The 26,930-nt window shown below is 53.2% G+C and overlaps 1 protein-coding gene across 2 annotated transcripts in view; it reads left to right on the top strand.

Moving 5' to 3' along the window:
- Positions 1-25,435, top strand: part of PTK7 (protein tyrosine kinase 7 (inactive)) — a 93,169-nt gene extending 67,734 nt beyond the window's left edge. For both annotated transcript variants that reach the window (XM_076067660.1, XM_032955995.2), the window contains 9 exons: positions 1,910-2,060; positions 9,149-9,276; positions 10,216-10,419; positions 11,085-11,228; positions 11,588-11,883; positions 13,089-13,169; positions 14,368-14,519; positions 17,461-17,639; positions 20,323-25,435. In XM_076067660.1, coding sequence (XP_075923775.1) covers positions 1,910-2,060; positions 9,149-9,276; positions 10,216-10,419; positions 11,085-11,228; positions 11,588-11,883; positions 13,089-13,169; positions 14,368-14,519; positions 17,461-17,639; positions 20,323-20,483 — 1,496 coding nt within the window. In that variant the 3' untranslated portion in view covers positions 20,484-25,435. The remainder of the gene's footprint in view (positions 1-1,909; positions 2,061-9,148; positions 9,277-10,215; positions 10,420-11,084; positions 11,229-11,587; positions 11,884-13,088; positions 13,170-14,367; positions 14,520-17,460; positions 17,640-20,322) is intronic.
- The last annotated feature ends 1,495 nt before the right edge of the window (positions 25,436-26,930 follow it).

Below are 26,930 nucleotides of genomic sequence, written 5' to 3'. Positions count from 1 at the left end.
GCGGGCCTGGCTCGCACGTGCACTTGATTACCGTGGCAGTGCGGGCGAGCGGAGGGCTTGGGGGTAGGGGGGTTGGGGGGTGCATGCGCAGCGAGGTGACGGTGGCGCGGTTGCCGGTCACGGAGGTGACGTGCGCCGTCGCTTTGATTCACTGGGGCGGCCGCCACTGTGTTGCGTTGACGCCTGGAGTGTCGCGTTCGTCTTGTCTACATGCGTGTTTCCTTGAGGGCGCGTACGTACGTGTGTGCGTGTGATCTAGGTCCCCTCCCCAGCCACGGCTAACATGAGTGATATCTGAATTGACTGAGCCTTAAATGAGTACCCAGTGCTGTGTGTAAACATGAGCACTGGGAAGATGGACGAGCGTAGTGCTGGGCACACAACCCCCTTGTGTGCCGATTAGCACGTTTGGCTATGTACAGTGCGAAAGAAGTTCAACATACATACAGTACATAGGTTTTTGCTAACAGCTCTTGTCCCAACAGTCTGTTGATGAAGATCTTTTGTCTTTTGCTCCCTTTTGCGTGCCTAGTTCTATGACGAAATTTCACCCTTCTCTTCCCACTCGAGCCCCTGCCTTTGCTCCCCGTACCCTCTCCCCCTTACCCACTTACCCCCCCCCCTCCGTGCCATTCCCGCCCCCCCCCCCGTGCCATCCCCCTCCCCCCCCCCCGTATAATTTTCCTTGTCATCCATCCGTTTGCGCTGCAGGAATGCGGCTCGCTTCAGACTGAAGTCATTACTGCGAGCATGTGGCTTCCTCCCCTGCGCCCCCCCCCCCCCCACCATACAGCCCCCCCTCCCCCCAGTGGCCTTGTTAATTCATCTCCTTTTAAATCCTTGCCAAGAGAAACTGCTCCTTATTTGTGTGACTCGGGCGAAGGTTTCTGCAGATTCCGGTTTTATGGGAGCGGCGATCTTCCGTGCGTCGTATTTAGTATTTTTTTGAACGGACCCCCATTTTTCTGTCCCGTGGAGTTTAGCATCGTCGTCATCGCCGCCATCAATCATCGTCACGACGGTAGCCGTCATCGGTCATCGTGCGTTGTCCATCCACCACCGGGTCAAGAGCCCCCACCCCACACCGTCCCCCGATCCTTCGTGGTCCTGCGCTGCCGTGATCCGTCTCCCTCCCGCACGTACGCACGCACGCGAGCCCGTTTCCATTGCTCCACCTCCACGACGGTTGCCCTTTTGGCTGCCGCTCCGTTGCGATTTCTCAATCCCTTCCAAGCGACCTGCCCTGCCAAGCTCAATTATTTTGGTTGGTTTGTTTTTTGACAGACGCCACGGTCGGCGAGACGTGCGTTTAATCAAAACCGAATGCGGTGTGTGCCGTGGCGTGCCAATGATCGCCGTGACGGTGTGGGCCTCGTTGTCGTCGTCGCCTCCGCTGCGCTTGCAGCGCTGTCATGCTGTGGCTGAATCAAAAACCTTGCCTTGGCTCTCTCCGCGTCATCATCAACCATGGTCTCTCCACTGCTGGATGAAACCATCGCTCGCGGCCTTGCGATGTAAAGGTGCGTCGAGAGCCTGCACGTGCTCCCGATTTGATCGCTCCGTGTCTGCTGGGGGACGGCCTTTTGGGGCTCCCTTGGCTGCCACTCCCTCATTAGTCTTGATCAGCGGCCTCCGTCCCTTCCTGCGACATCACCTGCCTGAGCCCGTTGAATGTTCTTATCAGCCAATAGGATTGCCTCTGATTTGCGTATGTTCTCGAATGCTGTACATGTGTTGAACACTGTTGTGTTTGCCCCTTTGTTTCCTTGTGTTGTCCCCGTGCCTCCTTGTGTATCCCTTTGTGTCCATTCCATGTCTCCCCTCCGCGTATCCCCACCCCCTCCGCCTCGTGCATGTCCCCCCGTGTGTGTCCCGCCACCGTGTGTCGTCCCCCGTCCCCGTCTCCCAGTGTTCCCGTACTTCAAGATGGAGCCGGAGAACACGACAGTGTACGCGGGCGACTCGGCCATGTTTCACTGCCAGGCGCTGGGCGACCCCGAGCCGAGCGCGCAGTGGAAGGTGCGAGGGCACATCCTCAACTCCAACGAGCCCATTAACAGGTAGGAGGCGCGTGCACGCTCGCACGACGGGCGCCGCAGTTCGCCGTTAAGTGGCGGTGACCTCGCCACGGCGCTTTTTGCTGGGTTAGGTGCACGTTGGGGTCCACGGGAAAGTATCGGAGGTTCACTGGCAGGAGGTCGCGGGGACAGACCCATGTGTTATGGGTTAACTGATTGTGACCATCGCTCCCCTCCGCCCTTTGTTGTTGTTGGACGGCGACTGCCTCCAACTGTCCCAATTGCCTCCTTCACAGAGGCTGATCTTGACACCGCTGGTTCAATAAGCTCCACATCCTCCTGTACCACATCAAAGACAAAGATCCTCCTGTAGTCACAAGAGACTGCTGGGACAAGTGCTGCTAGAGAGCACCTATGAAGGCCGGCATGGCACACGAGCGGGTGATGTGGCCAGCACCATGCCTGACCACCTTTGTCTCTCCAGTGCTTATGCTCACACGCCACATTTGAGGCCGAGTCGATCGAGGGGAGGCACGGGACCGCTTCAGATAATTGTCATTGGTGTTGGTGGCATTGAGCGGGACTGGAACTCGGGTGAGCGGGAATCGAACTTGAGTCACCGGGGTTCGTAGTGCGGTGCGCTCACCGCTGCAGCACACCGCTCCTGACGACACTCGCCCAGGCACGCGCATCCAACAGCTCAATGCTGTAATTAAGGCCACGCAAGACGCGGCTAGAGTGGGACCATTTTGCCATCATCATCATCGTCATCGCCGCCTTGAGAGTGTTCCGGCGCTGCCCACGGGGCCGTCTCCCCGCCGTCTCCTGCTGCTCCACTGTCTGTTGCTGCTCCTCCCCCCTTTGTGGTGCTGCTGTGCCATCGTGTGCTGCCCTTCCTATCTTCAACTGCCCCTTGAATTTCATGTTGCGCGTTTGTTTCCCGCTGCCCATCTCTGTCATGATCACCCTGCTTGTCTGCTCATGAAAATGATTTGTTTTTAGTGTCGCATTGTGGGATTTTGTTGCCATGACTGACGCTGTATAAACTTAAAGTAAAATTATCGTGCTGCCCTCCTTAACCGCGGGGCATCTCAGGGCGCTTTGCGCGTGGTAAGCGATTTGCAACACATCTCACCTCGTCACATTTGAATGGGCACCCCCAGTGGCAGCTGCCCCTGTGCACCGCGAGGTGACTAAGCACCTGGGCTGCAAGCGGGCATGGGTCTGCCAGGAGGTGCCGATGATTTCCGCCGTGTGTAATCCCTATTCGAGTAATTTGCAGGTAATTTTTCAACTTGCCAGATTTTGACCATTATGCAGGCTCACAGTGGCCTTCTCATTTCGAATGGCGTCAGGGGATCTTAAGCGTCCGCCGCAAAGCAGGCGGCGCATAAAACATCTTGATTAGTACTCGCCGCAGTCATAATCGGGGGCGGCCTGCCGGATTTGACGAGCGAGCCTGTGCAAACTCGCGGTGACTGTGCTACCCCACTGGGCTATGTCAAGTCAATCTAGATCTGAAGTTTTCGTGACTGCAGTAATCCATACTCTTTGGTTATTTCGGTAAAGTCACGTAGGTAGAAAATGAACTAAATTAAACCACGCCGTTTCGGAAGCAACACAAGCGTCCGTCATCAGGTGGAGCAGCCACAGCAAGAAACAAATTGTTATAGTGGGCAAAAGAGATGCTTGTGACCAGAGGCTATATAAGGCAAGAGAGGGGGAAGGAGCCAGGGAGGAGAGATAGAGAGGGTGGGGGTGTGGAGTAGGGGGAGTGGAGCTCTGCCACTTGCATCGCAAGTACGACACTATGCCGGGGCTGGGCAGTGAGCGGGCCTGGGGGGTAGAAGGCTGAAGAAACTGGAGATGCGGATATGAAGGCAAACTATAAAGCAGTTAAGGTTTTACCTGGTTAATAACATCCTTCCAATGATTGCTCAATTTGTATCACTACAGCAATTTGTTTCTTGCTGTGGCTGTTCCACCTGATGACGGACGCTTGTGTTGCTTCCAAAACGTCGTGATTTAATTTATTTTATACCTACGTGACTTTACCGAAAGAACCAAAGACCATGTCAAGTCGCCTACTGCTTGCCCTCTGTCTCTAGAGAGACGGGAACCGGGAACACATGGCTTCTAGAACAAACACAGGTTAGAGACATCGTGTTTGCTGTGAGGAAGAGTGAGTAGGGCTTGGGCGGGAAACGTCACGGCTAGGAGGGACGACGGCCGGTGGGTCCAGTCCCACGACCAAGTGGCAGCCACAGGAGGGAAGTCGCTCAAGAACGACATCCACCGCAGCGATGGAGCAAATCAGATCACGTCGCGGGGCAGGAGCAGGATAGAATATCGCATCACAGTTCCAAGAGGTTGACGATGTGCTTGGGGGGGGGGGGGGAGGCATTCATCCAGCAGCGGATATAATCACGTCTGATGGTGACTGCCATCTTCAGACGCTCTCTGAAACCCCCCCCCCCCGCACGCTGCACCTTTGTTCATTGCCACCTCCGCCCGCTTTCTTGAGATGCCACCCCCCGTCTTGCGCTGCCGCCCCCTCTTTCTCTGCGCACCAGAGCCGCGCCTCCCGCTCCCTCGCTTCGGTCGCGACGCCAACAAAGGCACACGTGGCGCGGCCGACACTTAAATCTCTCAACGCTTTTGTTCATCGTGATTCACATTTTGGTGTTGTGGGAGCCGCACAAGTCTGGCGGTCAGATTTATCCTTGAGCGTAATTGGCAGACTTGTAGCCATATTTATAGCCGGTGTAATCCGGTGTAAAATGACTGATCAATTGCAGAATATGCTTTTCGACAATTCGGAGGCTCGAAATTGCCGCATTGTTCACGTTGTACGGTTGCGCCAGGCACTCGAATTAAGCAACCCGGGCCGCCCCAGTTTAAACCGCGGGCGCGTTAACCATAAAATTACCGTGCACCGTTTGCTTAACGACGGACGTTGAGGATCCCGTGGTGTCATTGAGAGAGAAGGGTAGAGGCCGCGTGCGGCGACTTCGTGGAAATGTAGTTTTTACCAAGTTTAAGTCATTTCCCGCAGATTACCTGTTTGGGGAAACATGTGGCGTCCATCGCCCCCTGCTGCGAAACTTAGCAAGACGCTGTGAGGCTTTCCTTGGGAATACGAATGTTAATTAATTTAATAAAATAGAAATCCGTTTTCACACTTGCACCGTTTCTCCAAAACCTCATGTCAAATTCTGCCTGTTTGTATAAATATGGTAATTATTGCGTAGGAGAGAGTGGTGGCAGTTGTTTAACCACCACATCATCAGGGTCCTGCCTGGCTAACCGCCGCTGCTGTTATTGAGACTTCAGACCGGCGATTGTGGTGGTTGGTGGTGGTAAGGCGGGGAGGTTCCAGGGGTTCAGAGCCCTGCGGGAGCAATTAACATATGCGTGGGGAATGGCAGCGCAGTAATTAGCACACTGCACTATGATCTCGTCAAGCTGGATTTGATTCGTAGCCACGGCTAACATCAGAATTGGTCCTGGGCACGGCACGTAAACATCAGCGTTGGGCAGACAAATGCGGCCGGGCGTGGTGTTGGGCTCTCCACCCTTTCGTGCGGCGTGCCGCCCTGTGTAGGCGCTCCTTAACAGCACTTGCTTCTTCAGGTTAAAATCTACACGGGTGATCTTTGTCTTTCTTCGGGGTTACTGGGACATGTGGCAAGGGTCTTGGCTCACCGCGGCATCACGTGGGGGTGGCAGCCACTCGCACAAATTAGTCTGGCTGCCTCCCTCGTGTAGAGCGCGCCGAGGCTGCGTGCAGCGATCGTGAACGTGACACAGAGCGCCAGACAGAGGTGCAGGATTAGCGCCTCTCGGGCAGACAGGCGCTGTGTGGCGATGGGGTTGAGGCCGCCACGCTGGTGCGCAGCGCTTTGGCCGTCTGCTGCAGTGGTGCTCCTTTGTCTTGCGCGAGCAGCACTTGACCAGTTTCAGCGGTGTGTGTGTGCTTGAGGCTATACAGGGTGATCTTTGTCTTTGCGTGTGCTTACATGAAGAGCGGTTGTGTATAGGTTGGCGCACTGCGCTACGAACCTGGCAACCCGGAGTTCGATTCCTGCTCACGGCCAACACCAGTGATATTTATCTAAACCAGTCCTGGGCCTCCCCTCGTTCGATTCAGCCTCAAATGAATACCTGGTGAGATGTGTAAACATCACCACTGGGGAGACAACGGCGGTCAGGCATGGAGTTGGCCACTCACCCCCTCGCGTGCCGTGCCGGCTAAAGCACTTGCCCCAACAGTCTGTTCAGGCTAAACAGGGGATTTTGGCTTTGGTTGGTGCACTGCGTTTCTATGGTTTAAAGTCTGTGTGTCTTGCCTGCACTGACCGACATTCATGGTGGTATACGGTCTAATAACCCACATGGCCCGCATGGTGCATGGAGGCCATCATCCAGCAGTGGATTGAAAATGGGCTGTACACATTGCCCCTTCCACTTGCATGGTGATATGGGCACTGAGGAGTGTTCTAATGATGATGCTGGTATTTATATTGCACCCGTAACTAAACGTAATGAGACGTCTCGAGGGGACCTCCTAATGGCAGCTGTCCCTGGGCAGCACAATGCAGACTCGGCCTGCCAATAGGGTGGGTGGGGGGGGGGGGGTGATGTTGCTTTTGGTTATTCCATTTCATTAATTTTCGAGTCATTTATCAAATTTGGGCAAATATGTTCTGCCTCGAGTGTTCGGCTCGTTCTCTTCGCATGTGCCCAAAGCGATTGATCCTCGCGCGCACGGTGCGACGCTCGCAAAGATCTATTTTTATCAGCGCCGTCGTTACACTCCCTCCCATCCGTCAGCGTTCGCTTTCGCCGGCTGCCCCGGCGGCCGGGGGAGACTTGTGCGACTCGCGTCGTTCCGGGCCGCGCTCCCTCGCGAGAGCCGCCTATTGTAATCTCGGCGGGGCGCGGACGGCGCGGCCGCCACCTCCGCAGGTGCGCGACGCCGCGCGCCGGGCGTTGTCTTACCGCGTTGAGTCGCGCTCGTTAAAACGCGACGCAGCCCGAGCGCCCCGCGCCGTCGGAGCTTTGCTCGTGAGAAAACAAGACTTTAAAGTGACTCTCGGGCGACGGTCGCCGTAGCGCCCTCGAGTGCTGTAGCTGTATCGGCGCACCGCGCGTACGGTCGTGTTGTTGGACGACGATGTCACTGGAATGCTGTCATCACGTGTTTTTGTAGCGCAATTTATTTTTCACTGAAAAAGCTTGAGACTCGTGTTGGACAGCCCCTAACACGACGTCGTTTCTCGAAGACGAGAGCTCTCTGGCTTTTTGGGTTTTATTCTAATTTTTTGGCCCTTCGCCATTGTATTTTATGTGCTGGCAGCCTCGCATCGTGAGACGGTGTCCGTAGAAGTTTCTCATAGAGCATTGTGTCCCTTCTGCCCACAGAATTGAATATTACAGAACTATTTCTCCACGTGAACCACTATCAACACTGGAGGCGCCGCACTCTCCCACCCGCCCTGCTGGGGCGATATTCGCCGCGTGCCGGTCAAAGCGACGCTTGGGAATTTTTTTTCCGAATTCAATGAAAACAGACGTTGAATACGATTTATTTTGCGTGCAGCCATTGCTACCGCGGGCACCGGTGTGATGCAGTTTCATCACGGGCCGTCGAGGTCAGGATTCATACTCAGAAGGTTAACAGTGGTGCCGGTTCACTGCTCTGACCCTTGTCCACTGGGCCACCCCTGCGCTGTTTGTGTTTTGGATTGCGTCGTTCTTTGTGTCCGGGCTCCGTGAATGTTGCTGGACTATCGACGTGGATCATTGTCGGTGGACTTATTGGCGCGCGCCTGCGATCCGGCGCTTTGGAGGACAGGGTTGGTGGATCATGTAGAGATGTGAAAAAATGGCCGATGGTCAAGAGCAACGATTTGAGGATGCTCACTATGGAGATTTAGCAAAGGGATCGGATTGTGTGCCGGCGCTTGTTGGATCATTCAACATCGTGAACAGATCGTGGTTGACAATGGATGACGACGATGCCTCTTGAGCTGCCCCCATCCGGCGCTGCCAACTCGTGCTGCCCCCCCGTCCGTGTCGAGGGTGCCGGCGACAGCTTGGGGAGGAGGTCTTCCCATGGCCCTGACACAGGCAACGTCAATGACGACGGCGATGTTGTTGACAGGTAGCGCCTGCTGCGATCACCTCGTGCGTGCCATCGTGTCAACTTAGCCGGGGGTCTAAGCCCGTGTCTCGGACTCCCCGTGCTAATGCGTTTAGGGCGTGGGCTTCCCGCAGAGGCTGATCGGCTCAGCAGCCTAATGCTCCGTGTTATGGCACTGAGCCAACACCGCCACCGCCCCCTTCTCCGGAGCTTGACCCCCCACCACCTCCCACCGCCACCGCGCGCGTGTGCGCACACACGTGCGCGCGTACACGCGCGCACAGACGCGCACGCAGGTGAAAAACACGCGTCGCATTCCCCCGTCAGGAAGGGTCTGTAATGGCGAAGAGCCCGATGGGATCTTCCATCTCGCCGACTCGGCACAACCGAGGCGCTGTGCGGTTTGCGGTGGAGCTCGCTTAGGCTGCAGTCGATTGGAGTGGCTGTGTTGGGAGGGGGAAGGGTGTGGGGGTGCGAGGGTGGGAGTGTTGTTGGGGGTGGAGGTGAAGTGATCTGTCAGACGAGTTCTGGCAGGGGAGGCTGGGCCGGCTGGGATGCTAAAACCACTGTCCTGCGTGCGGTGAATTCACGCCGCTTCCCTGCTTATCCCTCCCATGATGCTCCTCTGCATACCGCCCTATTGTCAATCCACTGCTGGATGAGGGCCCTCCCCATACGGTGCGAGTCGTGGTGATTTATTTGACCATTGCTTTTCCCGCTGGCCACTTGCGGGTTGGGACGGCACATAGGTCCACTATAGCGATGGATGGCGGTCACCCATCTACACACCACCAATGCTGTATCCTCCTCCACCCTATCCTCCATCTTGCACACACGTCCATCTCATCTACAGCACTGACCACATCAAAAATGTTCTCTCGGCACCGCATGGCAGATGATAACAAAAGCATTCCGGTGCCCCCGCCCACCCTGCCCTGCCCTGCCCTGCCCCAACCCCCTGCCCCTTTTGATGCCCCCATCGCAGGGTGGAGCTGCTGCCCAATGGCTCGCTGTTGATCCGGGACGTGCGTAACGAAGACTCGGGCTGGTACACGTGCATCGCCGGCAACAAGTGCAACATCAAGCACCACGACGCCTACCTCTACATTGTCGGTACGGCGGCCGGCCCGACCCGTATCGATCTGTCGGTTTCCGTCAACCGGCTGCTGCCGCCGTTGTTGTGATTCTCATATTGTGGCCTCGGCGCCAACGCGATTCTTGGGTTGTGAAAGTGCGCACCTTGGTACCGTGCCAATAACGTGGGACCCGCCCCCCGGGGATGATCCCACGACGGTAAACATCCAGCCGAGGTGCGTCTCTGCTCTGTGAGCTTCTCGCCGCTCGTGAGACGATGGTCCAAATTTTAAATCCCTCATGGTGCGGGCGACGAGTGTAATCCGTACGAATGCCGCAGTTTGGCTTTTCGCAAAGTGGAATGATGGGCCGGGATTGAACTTTTCTGACCTTCCGCACGCTTAGGCACCCCAACTCGCCCGCTTACCCGCCCGTCCGCCCGCCCATCTGTTGTAAACTACGACGGCGCTTACCCGTAGTGGCACGTGTCCAGAATGGGTGAATTAGAATTTTTTTTTATTTTTCCACGTGTCCCTCGCTTTAAAATAAATCTGCCTGAGGATTAGCGTGCACGGTTAGGTGTGGAGTCGTGTAATACGTGCCGCCGGCGGATTAGCATAAAGAAACGTTAGCCCTGGCCCACTCGGGCGCCAGGGGCCTGCGCTCGTGCCCCCCCGCGGTGCTGCAGCCAAGGGTGTCGTGCAAAGAGAGGAACACAATGGGCACACAAACAAGGGGGAAAAGCTACAGGCCTGAAATTGCTTGCTACCCCATTACACCACCGTGGCAGCTCTGAAATACAATAACCATTCTTTTATTTACCCATGAAAGCCTCACTTAAAGATGTCTTTTCACGTAAGGCCCTTCTTTATTGACAACGTTTGGCGAATTTGGTATTTCGGTGTGTGGGAGGGATTGGGAGGGTCTGGAGAAAATTCACCCCATGCACCCCCCCCTCCTCCCCCCTCCTCCTCCCAGTACGCCCACTGACCGTGCCCCCCACCGAGGAAACCCAGGTGTCCCCCTACAAGATGATCCAGACGATCGGGCTGTCGGTGGGGGCGGCCGTCGCCTACATCATCATGGTGCTGGGCCTCATGCTCTACTGCAAGAAACGGCGCAAGTCTCGCAGCTCCAAGAAGCAGCCGAGCACCGGGGAGCCGGAGACGGAACATCTCAATGGTGGGCGGCGGCGGTGGTGGTGCGGTGACGCTCTGATGGTGGTGGTGGCAGTGCTATGGTGATGGTGGTTTGCAGTGGAGGTGATGCTGCGGTGGAGGTGATGGTGCCGGTGGTGGCACTGTGGTAATAGTGGTGCAGCAGTGGCGGTATGGTGGCGGTGGTGCTCTCGTGGTGGTGGCGGTGGGGTGCGGTGGTGATAGTGGTGCTGTGGAGGTGACGCGGTAGTGGTGCCCTGGTGGTGGATTGCCGTGTCTTTTGCAGTGGTTATACAGTAAGATAAGCATTTAACCGTGTGTGTTGTTATGTTTTTTCCTGTGTGTGCGTTGTACCGTGTTGAATCTCAAGTTCTGATACAAACCTAGCAATGAGAGCTTAATTCTCTGCCACGGCTAACATCAGTTGCGATGATCTGGACCGTCCCTGGGCCTTTCTTTGGTTGACCGAGCCTTATTTGAGTACCTGGTGCAGTGTGTAAACAAAGGTGGTAGTTATTGAGTAACAAGGAGCGTTAATCTATGCGTTTGTGCATATCTACGTGCATTCGTAACATTGTGCAAGTCATTTCGTTTACGTGAACACGTGGCTGTTGTACAACAGCGGTAGGCGCTCGTGTGATCGTCCCACATTGGTGCGGTTATGCGGTTGTGTGGGTCGTCTCTCGTCAGGAGACCCCCTGCACGAGAACGGGGACGCGGTGGCGGAGCTGAAGGAGGAGGAGATTGCGCTGACGGCCGGGCCTGGCAAGCGCGCCAGCCTGCACGACCGCCCCACCGTGGCCAAGCAGAGCATCCAGCGCATTACGCTGCTCGGTGCGAGGCCACCAGCCGGGAAACAATGCTCCCCGCTCACATTTTGTGTCTTTTATCATTTTTCTTGTCTGGTCTGGAAGTGGACATTACAAAGCTACAGTTTAATTGCTAAGTGTAAAGTGAGCGAATCTTGGTGTTAACTATAATTAGCGTCAACTGGAAAACATGCATTCTTACGCCTGGGATTCGTTGCATCCATCACGAGTCTCAGGCCTAAGGTATTTCCGCCGAACCCATCGCAGAGTAGGTTATCCCCCGCCTCCTTCCACGATTGCAAACCGGTGGCTCCTGCCTATAGTTGTGCGCCACCGTTCACCGATGGACTCGTCGTGCATGCGCGTGCGGTTTCCCGCGAGCAGGCAAGGGCCAATTCGGCGAGGTTTACCTGGCCAAGGTGGCGGGGCTGACGCTGCCAGCAGCGGGAGGCAAGGAGGATGACGACGATGACGACGACGACGACGATGATGCGGCAGCACCGGCGGCGGAGGCGGAGACGGTCGCCATGGTGAAGGCGCTGGGTTCACGCGACGAGCGCGCCCAGGCCGAGTTCCAGCGCGAGGTGGACCTGTTCGGCAAGGCGAGCCACGTGGCCGTCGCGCGGCTGCTCGCCGTCTGCAAGGAGCCTCTGCAGATGGTGCTGGAGTACACGGACTTGGTGAGTCCGTGCGGATGAGCGAGAGAGAGAGGGAGAGCAGTGTTGTCGGCTTCTAAACTAAACTATTTTTTTATTTTACAAGGTAAGGCCCACTAAGCTATGTAGCTCTTTTTCAGAAGCAACCTGGCCACGAATGATAGCTCAACAAAGTGGGTTATTGCGTGAAAATTTTGGAGGGATAAACCGGAGGACCCGGAGACAAATCCACGCTACCACAGGGAGATCACATGCAAGCTCCAAATATACAGGCATCAGGGACGGGAACGAATCCACAACCTCCTATATCCCATGCGAAGTAGTTAACATCTCTCCACCGTGGTGCCCTTCTTGAAGCAGAAAGTCAGGTGGTCGAGTGACTCTCCGTCTCAGAGCGCTGAGCCGGAAACCTTGGTTCGAATTCAGGTTTCAGCAGCCTGTGATTAAACTGTGTTCTCAGATCTGTGCTGCGCTGATGGCCTCAGCCCCGGACACCAATGACTGCACACAGAAAAAAAAACCCATCACATTAAATTTAGTTTCTGCATTTAATGAATGTTCATCGCACGACAGTCAAAGCAGTATTTTTTTAATTTGGGAGCTGGAATTTAGCCAAATTAAGTGCAGAACCAAATTTAATGTGATGGCTTTTTTGTGCGCAGTCATTTGTGATCAGGCCGAGACCATCAACTCGCTTGGTACTGCCTTTTTTACTTGAACAAAAACGTGATGTATCTGACGGGATCTTCTGAAATCTATTTTGTTGTGAGATCAATACTCATCTCTTGTGACTTATAGTGGTATCATTTATCCCCAAGCGTCCCCCCCGCCTTGCGCCGCCCTAGCCACTCCAGCCATATTGGCACCAGCCGGTGTGTCGGCCATTCAGTTTGTATCCTACTCTTCTCCCCTCTCCTTCCACCCTTCCGTTGTCACTCATTCTAGATGGTCACCATTCTTTGCATTCCACCTTGAGTATATCATCTATTCTTTGCGTCCCAACAAGCGGGAGAGATGGCGACGGCTTAAACAGACTTTCGTCCAGCAGTTGATGGATCGTGGCTGATGATGACGTTTTTAGTTACTGACATTCATTATTTATCCAGCGCACCTGGTCTACTCCCGTGTGATGGTTCGATTTGTTTTTTTTTTACTTCTGCTGAACCATTATCTGCAACGGAATTCAAACGCTGGACTCCTTCGCTTGCTCGTGGGGTTTTTCTTTCCAGGGGGATCTGAAGCAGTACCTGAAGCTATCCAGAGGCGACGACAAAGAGATCAAAATGAAGCCGCTCACCGCCCAGCAGAAGGTGGGAGTGCGGTTGACCTTGGCAGATGGGGGGGGTGGGTGGAGAGGGGGTGGCGGTCGCTCGGTTGAATGTCGATGGGGCGTGTGTAACCCCTACGTTGTGAGCAGCAGTAACAGCTGCATGCGGTATTGCACTATACTTCTGTGCTTCCCACTTTCCCTAGCCACCCACACCGACCAGCCTTATCTCCAGATGACTTTGGCTTGTGAATACAATAAACAATACGTACAGTACGTCCATTAACCAGATCACCCGGATCTCATCACATCTTAGAAGCTAAGCATGGTTGGGCCTGGATAGTGCTTGGATGGGTGACGACCATGTATACCAGGTGTTGTAGGCTGCTGCATTACATGGTGGGCCCAGCAGAGGGCAGTGCAGCAAATCCATTGTTATACTGTACCTCTACGCAATGGCGGAGCCAGGATTTTCAGGTAGGGGGGGCAACCCTTCCAGCAATGAAAAATGATTGAGGAGTTGTTAGTAAGTAAGGACTTGTCCCTTGCTTTTTATTCGACGCGTGTGCGGCGATGGCACAGCCATCGATCGAGGGTCGAATTCGAACCGTGTGTGATCGGCATCGCGCTCGCTGAAGGTGTTTGCCTTCAGGGAAGTTGTGTACTGTGTACGCAACTGCGTGCAATTCTGAGTCACTTATAACTGCTTTGCCGTTACTTATTGTCAATTATGGACTCAGACTATTGTCCTATCATCTCATAGAGTCCCTGGCACATAATTATATGCTACACAGTGGCAGTGGGGGTCGCAAAATGCCGATTTATTATTAATAAACCCCAATGACCCACAGCCGCTGGCCGAAGATCGTCACCAGCAGCAATATGAGCGGGACCCCATTCGCTATGACACGCACACCGTGTCTCCAGAGTACTGCCAACCGTTGACTTCCCACAAAGTGTTGCTTATTCTACACCGAGGATAATGATGGGTTGACTTATCTAAAGCTCTATTAACCCATTCTAACCATGGTTGTATGGTCACGTCGCGCTGTCTTGTATGACAGCCATTGGGTTTGCCATTTAAATTAATCGAAAAGTTAATTGGAGTTACATTTCGGTGAATTTTGATGAATGAGGGGGGGGAGGCGCTTTGTTCTTAAACTTCTGGCCTGACCCCATGACCCCCTTTGCCTCCCTGTCACCTTCCCCCTCCTTCCCCCATGACCACCGCGTGCCCCCAGCTGAGCGTGTGTGTGCAGGTGGCGCAGGGCATGGTGCACCTGTCGAGCCAGCGCCTTGTGCACGGCGACCTGGCCGCGCGCAACTGCCTCGTGTCGTCCGACAACAGCGTCAAGATCTCCTGCCCCGGCCTCAGCAGGGACGTCTACAGCAGGTCGGAATCGTCGTCGTCGTAATTGTTATCATCATCATCAATAACATCTTTGTCATCGTCGTTGTCGTCATCATCGTCATTGCCATCTCTTGTTTGTTACTTACACCGCGCCTCCCATGCAGTGCGCAGCCCCTTGCGAGCTGTGCTGCCACCGCCATGCCGTGGCGGCACAGGCCGAAAGGCTTCAAAAGCTTGGGAAAAAGAGAAAATGAGAGGAGGGAAAGCCTCAGTGGAGCAGTGCGAGGACATAGGCAGAAAGAGAAGTGAGGTGACCTGCAGTGTGGTGGTTGAGATGATACAGTGAGTGTCTGGTACACCCGAGTCTTCAACATGGGTGGAGGAACCAATGAGTGATGATGAAGAAGGAGATGATGTTTTGTCTAACGATGATGCTGACCCCGCTCCCTGCTGAACCCCAGACAAGTCCCATGTTGGTGCTGGTCAACCAGCACCAAAACCACATGTCCATAGCAGGTAACGCGCACTGATGGAAAACTTATTGAATCACCGGAGGGTGAATTGTCACAGACCCAGTACCTAGGCTGTGTGTCCCGTGATGTCCGACACGATTTGGAGCAATAAAAAGACTTTAAATTCATTCCGGCACTCGGTCATAGCACTGCCGTTGACATCCCCGCCATTGACTCTGCATTCAAATTTACAGCAGCCACAGTAAGAGCGGCATCGCCAAAGCGCTTATTGGCGACACGCCAGAAAGTCACTTTAAAGTCTCGTTTTTTTTTTATTCTTCTTTATGAAGCGTCTAAGCCCGTGTTGGGAAAACCATGGCCGGTACACAGCCGAGGCACTGGGCTGTATCTACAAGATAAGAGCTGCGTGTGTCTGTTCCGCATTGTCTTCCCGTAATGCGGCCCCGACGCGCTCCGCACGGGGCCAGGAACGCTCGCGGTCGAGGCTGATTAAAAACACCGGCGGGGTAGTGCGTGGGCGGCGACGCCGTAAATCCCACGCAGATGCACCAAGAGAGCGAGAGAAAGAGCAAAGTATCGCACGCTCCGATGATTCTCACACTTTGTTGTTTATTGTTGGGGAGTGTTGGCGCTGCAGTTATTTATTATTAATATCACGCTTGTTGGCCCCCGGGAATGATTCATTGATTCTCAGGACCCTTTTTCAAGAGGGCCCTGCCACATTTTCACAGCAGGGAGAGATGTTGCTGCTGTGCAATCTCAATCGAGTAATTTTCGGGTAATTTTGCAGCATTGGGATGTTTGGCCATTATCAGCTACAGTGTGTGTGTGTGTGTTTTTGCTTATGGGAGGAAATTGGAGAATCGAGAAAAAAACCCATGCAAACAGGGGGAGAACATAAAACACTCCTCCACACAAACGTGCCCGAGGTCAGGAATCGAACCCAGGTACTTCTTACTGCACGGCACTAGTGTTACACTACGCTGCCACTCTGCCGGCCGGTCAGTGGTGCGGTTAGCATTGTGTTCTATGGTCGTGCGATGCCATTGTTTATCGGTGGCATCGCTCGATCTCCGTGGCTGGGTGGCCGTCGTGGGCTCACCGGCGCAGGGCATCCAAGTCACATTTGGAAGGACGCTGTTGAACAAGAACACTCGGCACATACGTCAACAACTCTGTGACCTCGTAGGGAAAAATATATAACAGGTGATGTTTTGGGCAATGACATAAATAAAAAAGCCATGGAGACAGAGTGGATAACAATAAGGGTTGGAGACTGCTACACGCCATGCGGTCTGATTAGATCGCTGCTAAATTGGCTTAAGCTTAGTTACCTATGAGCGGCTATTGAGTAACACAACCGCTTCAACAATCACAAAGTGTATTATGAAATAACCTAATTTGTATTACAAGCAAACGTATACAATGTGGCCGGCACATTGCATTATGTATAAACGCTATTCCGATGGATAGACTCGGCCCATCATCATCAGCATCACCCCACTGGAGTTGACAAAATGAGCACCGCCTTGTGGGACGTCAGTAAGTCGTTGATCCTTGGGTCTGAGCCAGTTTTGCAACAGACTTGAAGCAGTGTTTCAAAGTGCCAACTGTGTGTGACCAGCATGGCGCATTCGTGATGAACGGGTCTCTTAACAGTGCGCAATAACAAATGTTCAGACTTTATATTTACATGGAGAGATTTGGCCCTGCCATAGGAATGTTGAATTTGAATCATTGGCTCAGGGCCAACGTGAGAGAAGAGCACCACCCTCTGCTCTTTTGAGCGAGAGGACACCATAATTGTTGACACTAACGGTAATGTGAGATAAATAACAACAGCAAGCGCATCTATGCGTGGCCCGGCCATCTGTGTATGCCGACATAAATCTGTCTCTGCGTGTGTGCGTGCATGTGTGTACGTGCGGTGCGGTGGAGCAGCGGTTAGCGCATTGTGCTACTTCTCACTCATGCCCACTAAGACGAGTGACAATTCTCTAAACCGGTCAGTGGCCTCCCCGAGGTCGTCTCACCCTCAAATGAGTACCTAGTGTGAATTTTTACTACTGGTATTCATATTCTTGGTTCTTTCGGTAAAGTCACGTAGATAGAATTTTTTTTCTCCATTTTTTGTTTCTATCTATTGGACTTTACCAAAAGAACCAAGAATATGATCATCTAGTGTGGTGTGTAACAAACATCGCCACTGGGGAGACAAAGGTGACCGGGCGTGTTCCGAGCCACCGACCCCCTTGTGGTGTGCCCGTGACAGCCTCCATAGGTGCTGCTACTCGCTAACAGCACTTGTCCTGACAGTCCGGTCAAGGCCATACAGGGGGGGCATCTTTGTGTTTGGTCTGTGTGTGTGTGTGTGCGCACCTCGGTTTTCCCATCGCCCCATGCGTGCGTTGCCACTCGTGCGTTCCTCCACCCAATGTCGTGTAACCCACCCCCCCCCCCCCCACTGTGCACGTGTCATCCCGCCCCCCCCCCCACACGCATGTGTGCAGCGAATACTTTGAGCACCGCCAGGCGCTGATCCCTCTGCGCTGGATGGCGCCGGAGGCGGTGGCGGAGGGCGACCTCTCCACAAAGTCGGACGTGTGGGCCGTGGGCGTGCTGCTGTGGGAGGTGTGCACCCTGGGCGAGCTGCCCTACGCCAAGCTCAAGGACGAGGAGGTGTTCCGAGGTTCGCCCGCCACGTCGTGCCCGCGCTCGTTCACTGGGGCGGGAGTGGGGGGTGGTGTCACGCCGCATTGCGTGGCAGTTCAGAGACAATACGTGTTTGCCCAAAATACAAACAAACTTTTTTCGTGATAAACAAAATCTGTTGCAACGTCGCAATCGAGCGGCGCATCGAGCCCGTGCGTGCGAACGACACTGCGCGCACTCGTACATATTTAATTATTTTATTTAAGGCCGGGTCAAAGCAATGAGATGAATCTATCTCATTTACAAGGGTGACCTGGGGGTTAATAAAGGGAGCAGCAATTACAGGAATATAAAAGAGCAAAACAGCACACCTGCTGACTAGAGTGCTGGTGGGGGGGGTGGGGCACAGCTGCGTTTTCCCTTCCTTTAGTTTGCCCTCCAGGATACATTCCAGTTGCTCCCCAGTGTCATGGGATGAACCGTTAAACAACGACCCTCCCATTTGGAACTCTCACAGAAAGCACTGTGGTATCACGCTAATCTGGATAACGGCATCGGGAAGAGGACATCACAGAATTACTTCTGAGGTCCTTGCAATTTCCTCTTAACCATAGTGGGTGGTGGTGGCGGCTTGACTTCTCGCGTGCCCTGCTGTGGGCAAGTATTCACTTCATGGCAATCAAACCGCGAACGTATTTTAGTCCTTGGAGCTATTGTAGGCCAAACTGGGAGAAGACCAACGTGCCAGCAGCAGGGACGGAGCCACAGGGAGGGCTGGGGAGGGGGCTTAGCCCCCCCCTGAAATCTTGGAAAAGTCGGTAATCGGGATTACCGGATATCCGGCTGCTGCAAAATGCTGCAGGCTGCCACCTTGTGCTGCCCTGCAGGCTGCTTGAGCGGCAGCCTTTCGAACTTATCGAACTTATTAGCCACATCAGCGGCTCCGGCCTATTAATAAACTCCGCGTTCAAATCCAATAAAACGTGTTTTATACATTTATGGCGCCCATTGGAAAACATACACTGGATATCTCAGAATATTAAAGTCAGCCCCCCCAAAGTCAACATCCTGGCTCCGCCCCTGGCCAGCAATCATTGGTGACTGGGCTGAGACCACCCGGGAAACCGGTTTAATCACACGAGCTGGTGAAACCTGGATTCGAACCCGGCCTGCCAGTGTTGCCGGCTCCGTGAAGCCCATCCAACCACCTCAAGAGGCACACACTCTCTTACCTGAGCACGTCCGGCCATTTGGTTCAAGCGGTACTTTTCGCCGCCGTGTGCAAAGTGCATCGGCTTAATTCCGCAGGACCGAGCAGCAATCACGCACTACACACTCCACGCTTCTGGCTGTTCAGCAGAGCGCGGTGGGGGACGTAGAGTGGGGGACGGGGGGTGTGGGACGGGGGGACGGAGGAGGCGAGGGGGGGCGGGGGGATGTGGTTCTCGTCAGAGTCACCGTGTTTTCTCCATCCATGGCGGCGTCGGCCCAGGCGGCGCGAGGGGGCGAGACACCCTCAGGAAATGTTGTCGGAGCGAAACGCAGCGCAGCTAAATGTAGGCTTGTAGAGTATTGACCGGCGCTGCTGTGGCTGCTGGACTGCCCCCATCCAATTGCTCGCTCGCCATCTCGCACCATTTGCTCGGAGCTGTGCAGTGTGTGGATTAAAGGCTGATTGGTTTTTCGTTGCTCGTGTCAGCCCGGAGAGTCTGTGAAAATGCCTGGACAAAAGCGCGCCATCTCTCTCTCTCGCTCTGTCCCTCGTTAAATTTCCCCGTCATCAGTGGGAGGCTTCTGCTGACGAAGGGAATCTTGTGCGGAGGGTCTCGTGGTGAATGTCAGCGCGAGCCACTTGGTTGGGTTCCCACGGCTGCCTGATGGTGTGCCTGTAGAGAATCGCCGCCGAGGCGTGCCATCTGCTGCCAAACAGGATTTTAAGACCACCTGATGTCCTTTGCTGTCGTTGGCTGCTGTGTGCCAGTGACCCAGGGCACATCTCAAAATTAAATGTCCTGCCCAACGTGGTGAAGTATGGTCAATTAACCCCCCCCCCCCTGCCTCGCACCCCTCCATGACCCACATGGTAGAGGGAGGCCCTCATCCAGAAGTGGGTTGGCAGTTACATTCGACCCAGCTGGAAATTGAATAACACGTTAAGTCATGAAGGTTTACAAAGCGTACGTCTCATGGGGCGGTGTAGTTAAGACTCGATGTAGTGAATGGAGTCTGCTGGCAATGTGGGAAGCCTACTTTTGTACAAGATAGACATTTTAATTGTTTTTATTCTTTCCAACTAAGGGTGAAATTGTTGTAGCAGGGTCGGCAGTTTGGGGTCACAATAACTCTTAAAGATGACGGAATATACACGGGACATTGGTGTAACGTTGCATCACTATTGGGGACCTTCTTACCCTATGGGAAACCGACCAAATTGATGAAAGGTTTGCTAAAAAAAACTTGCCGATTTAACGCGGCTAAGGCAGTTGATTCCATTGCTTATGACGTCCCGAGATGATGTTATTGCGCGTAACGTCATCTCGTTGTGTGGATCGGAAAGTAACATTGTTGTTGCTAATTGTAAACCTACGAGGACGCGCTTGTTTTGGAAGCGTTAAACAGAATCCACGCGCATGCAGGATTCTTCATTGTTTTGTTTGGGAAAGCCTCCAGGAAAGTCCCCGCGCGTCTCACATTCTGCGCTGCCTCTCCACTTCCCCCAGCCGTGCAGTCGGGCTCGCTGAAGCCGCTGTCCACCAAGGCGTGCCCGGCGCATGTGTCCAAGCTCCTGCAGCGCTGCCTGGCGCCCAGCCCGCGCGACCGCCCCTCCTTCCCGGACGTCCTCCACGACCTGAGCAGCGTGCAGCTCGACACCAGCGTCTAGCCGGGCATCCGGCCGCACCGCCCCTCCGGCCACGCTGCTCCCACTCCCCTCCGCGTCGAGAGACAGTGAGAGGAAGCAAAACAAAAAATCAAAACAACCCACGGTTAGCTCATGACGGTGTTTTACTCTTCCTGTAAGCGCGACGAGGAAGAAACGGTTTGAGATAAAACCGCCGAGATTGAAAAAACACAAACGCAAAAAAAAACTTGAAAAGAAACTTGTACAAAGACTCTTGCTTCCGAAGGAACGTGTGCGCCGTCGTGAGGCTGTGAGGCCGGGCCGGGCGGCGGAGCAGGCTGCGCGGGCAGGCGCCGAACAGCGGGGTAACGGCTCGACGCCAATGGCGGTCGTTGTCCCCACGTTCGTGGCGGCTGGGCACTCGCGACGACGCGTGCGTCGCACAACGCCGCGCGCTCGATGCGGGCGCGTCGCGAACTGGCGGCGCTGCGACGGTGGCGCCACCATGCAGCTGGAAGGGGGGGGGGCCCTCTCCTCCTCCTGTTTACATCTGGTGCGGAAAATCTACGCTTGAAATTTGTGTTCATCGACCCAGCGGCTGTGCTCGCCAGCCGGCCTTCCACTACCACTGTTGCACCGATAAAACCTTACTCAATGTTGCCTAAAAACGGTTCACTGCAAACATGAAATAAAAACTCTTTCTATGATTTTATTTTTTTAAGCTGTACTGTAGCCTGCACGTGGAAGAGAGTTTGTAATGCGAGACAGCATGGAGTTGTAGGGCTCCTTTGTTAATCCGGTTCACTCTTTCAGCTAAATGAGGCATCCTCGTTTGTGACACTGGTACTCACTCACCACCTGGGACACTCGCCCACCATCTCTCACACTCGCCTGCTGTCTTAAAAGACAAAGATCCCCCGTATAGCCTTAACAGACTGTTGGGGCAAGTTCCATTAGCATATGAAGGCCGACACAGCAGACGAGGGGTCGCCTTTATCTCCCTAGTGCTGATTTTCACCCACCACACCAGATGATACTTTAAGGCTGAGTTGATCTAGAAGAGGCCCAAGACTGGTTCAGATTATCATCACTGATATTGGCCGTGATCGAGAATCGAACTCGGGTTGCCGCGTTACCTGCTACACGATCACTCCCCACTGTCTTAAACGCTCTGCATCTCTCACACACCCACCAGCTCACACAAAGATCCCCCGTATAGCCTTAACAGACTGTAGGGGCAAGTGCTTTTAGCGAGCACCTATGAAGGCCGGAACGGTACACGAGGGGGTGGGTGGCCAGCACCACGCCCGATCGCCTTTGTCTCCCCAGTGTCGATGTTTACGCACTGCACCAGGTACTCATTTGAGGCTGAGTCGACCTAGGGGAGGCCCAGGACCGGTTCAGATAATCGTCACTGGTGTTGGCCGTGAGCGGGAATCGAACCCGGGTCACCGGGTTTATAGCGCAGTGTAGCCCTAACCACTACACTACCGCTCCCCACAATCTCACACCCACCATCTCGCACACTCACCGTCTCACACACCCACCATCTCCCAAACCCACCATCTCACTCGCACACCATCTCACACAATCGCCCACCATCTGACACACTTGTCCGCTGCCTTAAATACTTGCCATTCCTCACACTCGCCATCTGACATGCTCATCCTGAGGCCACAATGCACTGTGCCCGTGAGCAGAGGCAATTGCTGGCATTTTAAACCAAAACACCGCACGGAGGAATTGTGCTTCTCCTGCATTGTGTTGGCAGCGCGATATCCTCACCGCGAAGAGACGCAAAACACGCGTCAAAGACTTTATATCAAGCGTTTTATGTAGAGCATGCGCGCGTGTGTTAAAGTTAGCAGCATTATATTTAAACAGCAGAATTAAGCTTCTAACACTAAGCATTGCAACATCTCAGGCTTGCAGCATTGCCCTGGCGGTGGAGGCAATGTGAAAAATGGGAAACGCAAAGAGACGCTGAGATTTCTGAGCGTGTGGAGTCTTTAAACCCAGCCTTTATGACGATTTCCATTTATTTTATGACGTATATACAACAAAAATAGAAATGTTACTATTGTGGCTGTACTACGATGGGTACCGCTTGTTGACCCCGAGCGCTGGCTGAACGGGTGGTGGGTGCCTTGGCCTCCGAACTCGCCAGCGATGCCGTTGAATCATTACGAGCGCGTCTGGGCCTGGCGCTGCGCGGTTGGGCTGGCGGAGTGGGAGGTGTCGTGGGCTGTGCGAGCAGCCATCGTCTTGTCACCTCGCGGCGCGTGTGATTGCCTGGGAGGAGTGACCCGGGGCGAGCGAGAGAGGTTCGTGCAAGTTGTGCTTTTTTACGATTTTGCCTGGTCTCTCTCGCACCTTAACACGTAAGATCTGGCGATTACCTCCGTGTGCCTGCTGGCCGACCCCCCGTGTGACAGATGGCACCTAGGGAGGCGGTGGCTCTCGCCGACGCAAAGCGCAACGTCTGCAGGCGCCGTTCCGCTGGCCAAAGCGCGCTCGCTCTCCTGTCTCGAGCAGCGACTCGCGCGAGCGACGAGTCTCGTGTCACCGTGGTGTCGCGAGTGAATTGCGTGAGAGACGTTCACTGTAACGACACGAGGTCCAATTCTCATGGCTGGCGTCGTGCTCCGCCGCCCTGCCGAGTGGGGTAGCCTGGCCGTGATGAGAACTGGTAACTTTGGTGCTTTGTGGACCTGACTTTGAATTGAGTGGTGACCCGTGTGAGGCTTGCTGGTGTGGCGGCGACACCTACAGGATAGATGTGGGTTTGATGTCTATAAACGAGTATCTGGGCCGGTGAGGCATCTTGGCTCAGCACGCTGATGTGGCACAGAGAGGTGACAAAAACGTGCCTTCTCTCTGTCTTCATCTTGTAGATCTCAACATTTTAGTTTTTTAGTACTGTACTTGTATAGACTTTTTCTTAAAATATGAATTGTCAAGTTTTTACCAAGTATGAAGATAATCAAAAAGCATCTTATGTTCATGTCATCAAAATGTTTACTTTTTTAATGATTTAATACATCAACGATGCTCGTCCCCGCCCCCCCCCCCCCCCCCCCATTGCATCGGCCCTTGCTCCAGGCGATGACTATGGTACGCTGCGCGGCATAGTTGTCACGCTCGTTATGATATTACTTTTGTACGGCACACACTACGCATCAAGGTACGTTATGTGGTCCACCAGGCAGGGACACTGCACGCTATTCGTTCCAAATAGCAAGTTAATGCCGTGCACGCAAGGTGGCTGAAGCGATCGTACCAGGGCTGGATGTCACCGGTTGCAAATGCCGTGGCGCCAGTTTAAAGCAGGCCAGAAATGCCACCTTTCCAGTATCGGGTGATTACGCGTGCAGGTGGATTCATTGGGCCACTGGAACACGATGGGAGTGGCTTCTTCATCACCGATTTGTCCATGACGCTGGCGCAACGCAGCGCATGCAGCTTCTCAGGCACATTGGTCTGGTGGAAACTCGTTATCTTCAGGTATATCGCGATTCATCGATTTAAAAACAAATTTTGGTATGCTCACGATGGGTGCCTAATCGTCTGTGTGAGAATCGATTATAGTGCCCACAGTACTGTTTGGATCGATGTAGCGTCTGAATGCCGCCACATTTTGCGACGCTGTACAGAAATGTTGGGCGTGTTTTGTAGAGAAGGGGGAGTCACGGGAGCAAAAGTAAGGTTTAGAGCCTGGATTTGAACAGGGCGAGGCAGTCCACATCACGGATTGCTTGCGGAGGGTTATGGGACTATCAGAGTAGAATGAGGGAACTCTGCACATTTAAAATTATGTAAAAGCTGAGGTGGAGCGTCTTGCCTCGTCAAACTGCAGCCACTGGACGTCACCGAGTGAGGACACACAGTCTGTTAGTCCATGGGCCAGAGCAGCAATTGGAGATTATATAAATACATTGGCAAATTATTTGATAATCCACTCATTTCAAATGGTTACCACATTTCTCAGTTATTGGTACCGACAAGTGAAATATCTGGCCTGGGCTCATCGACCATATGGGATTAGGGCAAGAAAATATACCAACCCCATGGCCACCCCCGCTCACCTCGGTAATCTTTCAATGTCTGTGCGGCGCTGGAGGGAGAGATGAAAAGGAAAACTCGATGTGTTAGAGAAAGCACAGTCTTTGTTATATTTTTTAGCATGGGATGGAAGTACTGTTCTGTAGTTTGTTTTTATAAAAAAAAAGTGTTTGCATGAATTTTATGTCTTGCCAAGGAAACTTGTGATGTGTTTAATAACGAGGCCGTGCCTCGCACAAAAAAAACTGAAGGAATAGTGGCATCGTTGCTAAAAGTTTTTTTTGGGCTGCCATATACCTTTTGCATAGGTGAACATAAGGGATGATGTCGTTATGAAGTTCAACTGCAGAAAAATTCCCGTTTCACATATGCAGAGAGGGCAGCTGCCCAAATAGTTTTGATATCCATGTTTTTATAAAGTTGCAGTATTGTTAGCAGTGTAACCCAGAGGGGGACATAGGCGGAAGAGCTTTTGAAGTCTGAAAACCACTCAAACCGTCCAGATTCAATTGCATGGTGTTTTTCCATCGCACACACTTCCTGCAATAGGAATGTGGAATTTCCACCACTGATTCAGGCCCGTGTTGAGCAGGAAGACGGCGTTGACTTTTTATTCTTTGGCCCCATCGCCTGGCCTGAAGTGAGCTTGTGCTTTACGTGAACCCCATGTCTTCAGGACTTGTCAAACTTACGTTCTGTGTCACCAGGAGCTATTATCACAAGACGTGTCCTGTAAACGGTACTTTGCAGAGTTTCAAAATGAGAAAATCATAGTCATGTTTACTTTGTACAGTGTCTTCATAATATCCACTCTGGATTTTTATGTTTATTAAAACACATGCTTAAATCTTCACAGACCTGCGTAGCATAGCTTGAGATCATGTTTTTCTATTGTAACTTGTTTTAACAAAATAAAAAATGAGTAAATACCACTGCGTGAGTGCTTCACTTTCACTCGGAACCCACAATCCAGATGTTGCTGTCAATAATGTTCACCCAGCAAATAAGGAATAAACGCTTTCGTTTGTTGTTTTCGGCCATTCGTATTGCACCTGCGATTAGCACGGTTGTTTACGTGCGGTGCGAAATAAGTCCATACATACGGCAGAGATGCTATCACGAAGGTTGTACGGTTAGCCCTTGTAACTTTTACAGAACAGTTCCTTCTACAGGACACGGAAACACACTGTAGAGGCAAAAACTTGTGGTATCTGCGTGGGATTTTGGGGTCATGATGTGAAATCAGCTCCATAAAAATAAACCAAAGTTAGTGTGAAACTTCCTGCATAAATTGGCCTCTTGCTGGGCAAGCTCGGTGCGAGGATCATTATTAATGTTGTTTTCACTTAACATACTGTACAGGTATTCAAAACATATGGAGGTTTTGCGCACCAATCTAGAATCTAGAGCGTCATGCCTTGTCAGTCTCTAGTCCGCCCAGGGTCGCTAGTCGACTGTAATCGGCATGTGACTGGCAGCTACAACCACGGCTCGGAAGTATACTGGATGTGGTGAGCCGGGTGCATGAATGTATTTGGTTCGACCCAACTGGCATCGAGCCCTCTGGAAAAATCACACAGCTTTTACAACGGGTGACTTTGCATACACAAGGGCTTGCGTGCGAGAAGCTTTAACAGAAATGAATCCTCCCTCTCACTGCTCACTCTGCGTCCATTCGCTTCCCTTGTGGTGAAATCCCAGAGGGTTCTGGCGTTGTCACGGTCCTTCCCCCGTGCTGATGCTGATGTCGGTTTACATGGAGGTGGTTGATGAGCAACAACGTCTCATCACGTCCGGGGGTAGCCGGGTGGTGTATCGCTGTGACCGATGCCTGCTTCGTAATTGTGAATCGGGTATTGCTTCCATGGTCGGTCTCCTCTGGGCCACCGCGGTCGCGCAATGCCGACCCGTTTTTAAATATTTCCCTTTGTGCGTTAACGCATCCGCATATACTGCTGCTGCTGCACAGAAGACCCATGTTGGGGATCTTCCGTTGGGTCTTTCACGATGATGAGGAGGAGGAGGTGTTTGTGATTCGCAGTCCTTACGGTTTACAGAGCAGCAAAGGCATCATCATCATCAAGTGGCATTGTTGAATGTTAAGTACGTGGGTCCAGAAGTTTTTCGGGCGGTGGTGGTTGAGGGACATTATTGACATATCCCCGTGCGCTATGAGCCAGTCCAGGGGTCGGCAACCAAACATTACAAGAGCAGCAAATGTTTTCGAATTCTGTTTAAAAATAAAACTCAATATTTCAAGATACCGCAATGCACTGCGTGGTGAATATTAAACGGTGGTGGTCCTTAATCCATACCTGTCAACCCCTTATCAGTGCCCTACCTTGTTACAGACCAATTCAGACCTTATTGGTCACCCCGTGCCCCTTATAAATCTCAACGTTCATCCTACAAAGTCCCATCACAAGG

This window comes from Petromyzon marinus, chromosome 17, assembly GCF_048934315.1.
Source record: "Petromyzon marinus isolate PM22_M1 ecotype Great Lakes invasive population chromosome 17, UKy_Petmar_22M1.pri1.0, whole genome shotgun sequence".
Lineage (NCBI taxonomy): Eukaryota > Metazoa > Chordata > Hyperoartia > Petromyzontiformes > Petromyzontidae > Petromyzon > Petromyzon marinus.
The sequence above is the reverse complement of the archived record's forward strand: the minus strand, read 5'-3'. Positions and strand labels throughout refer to the sequence as shown.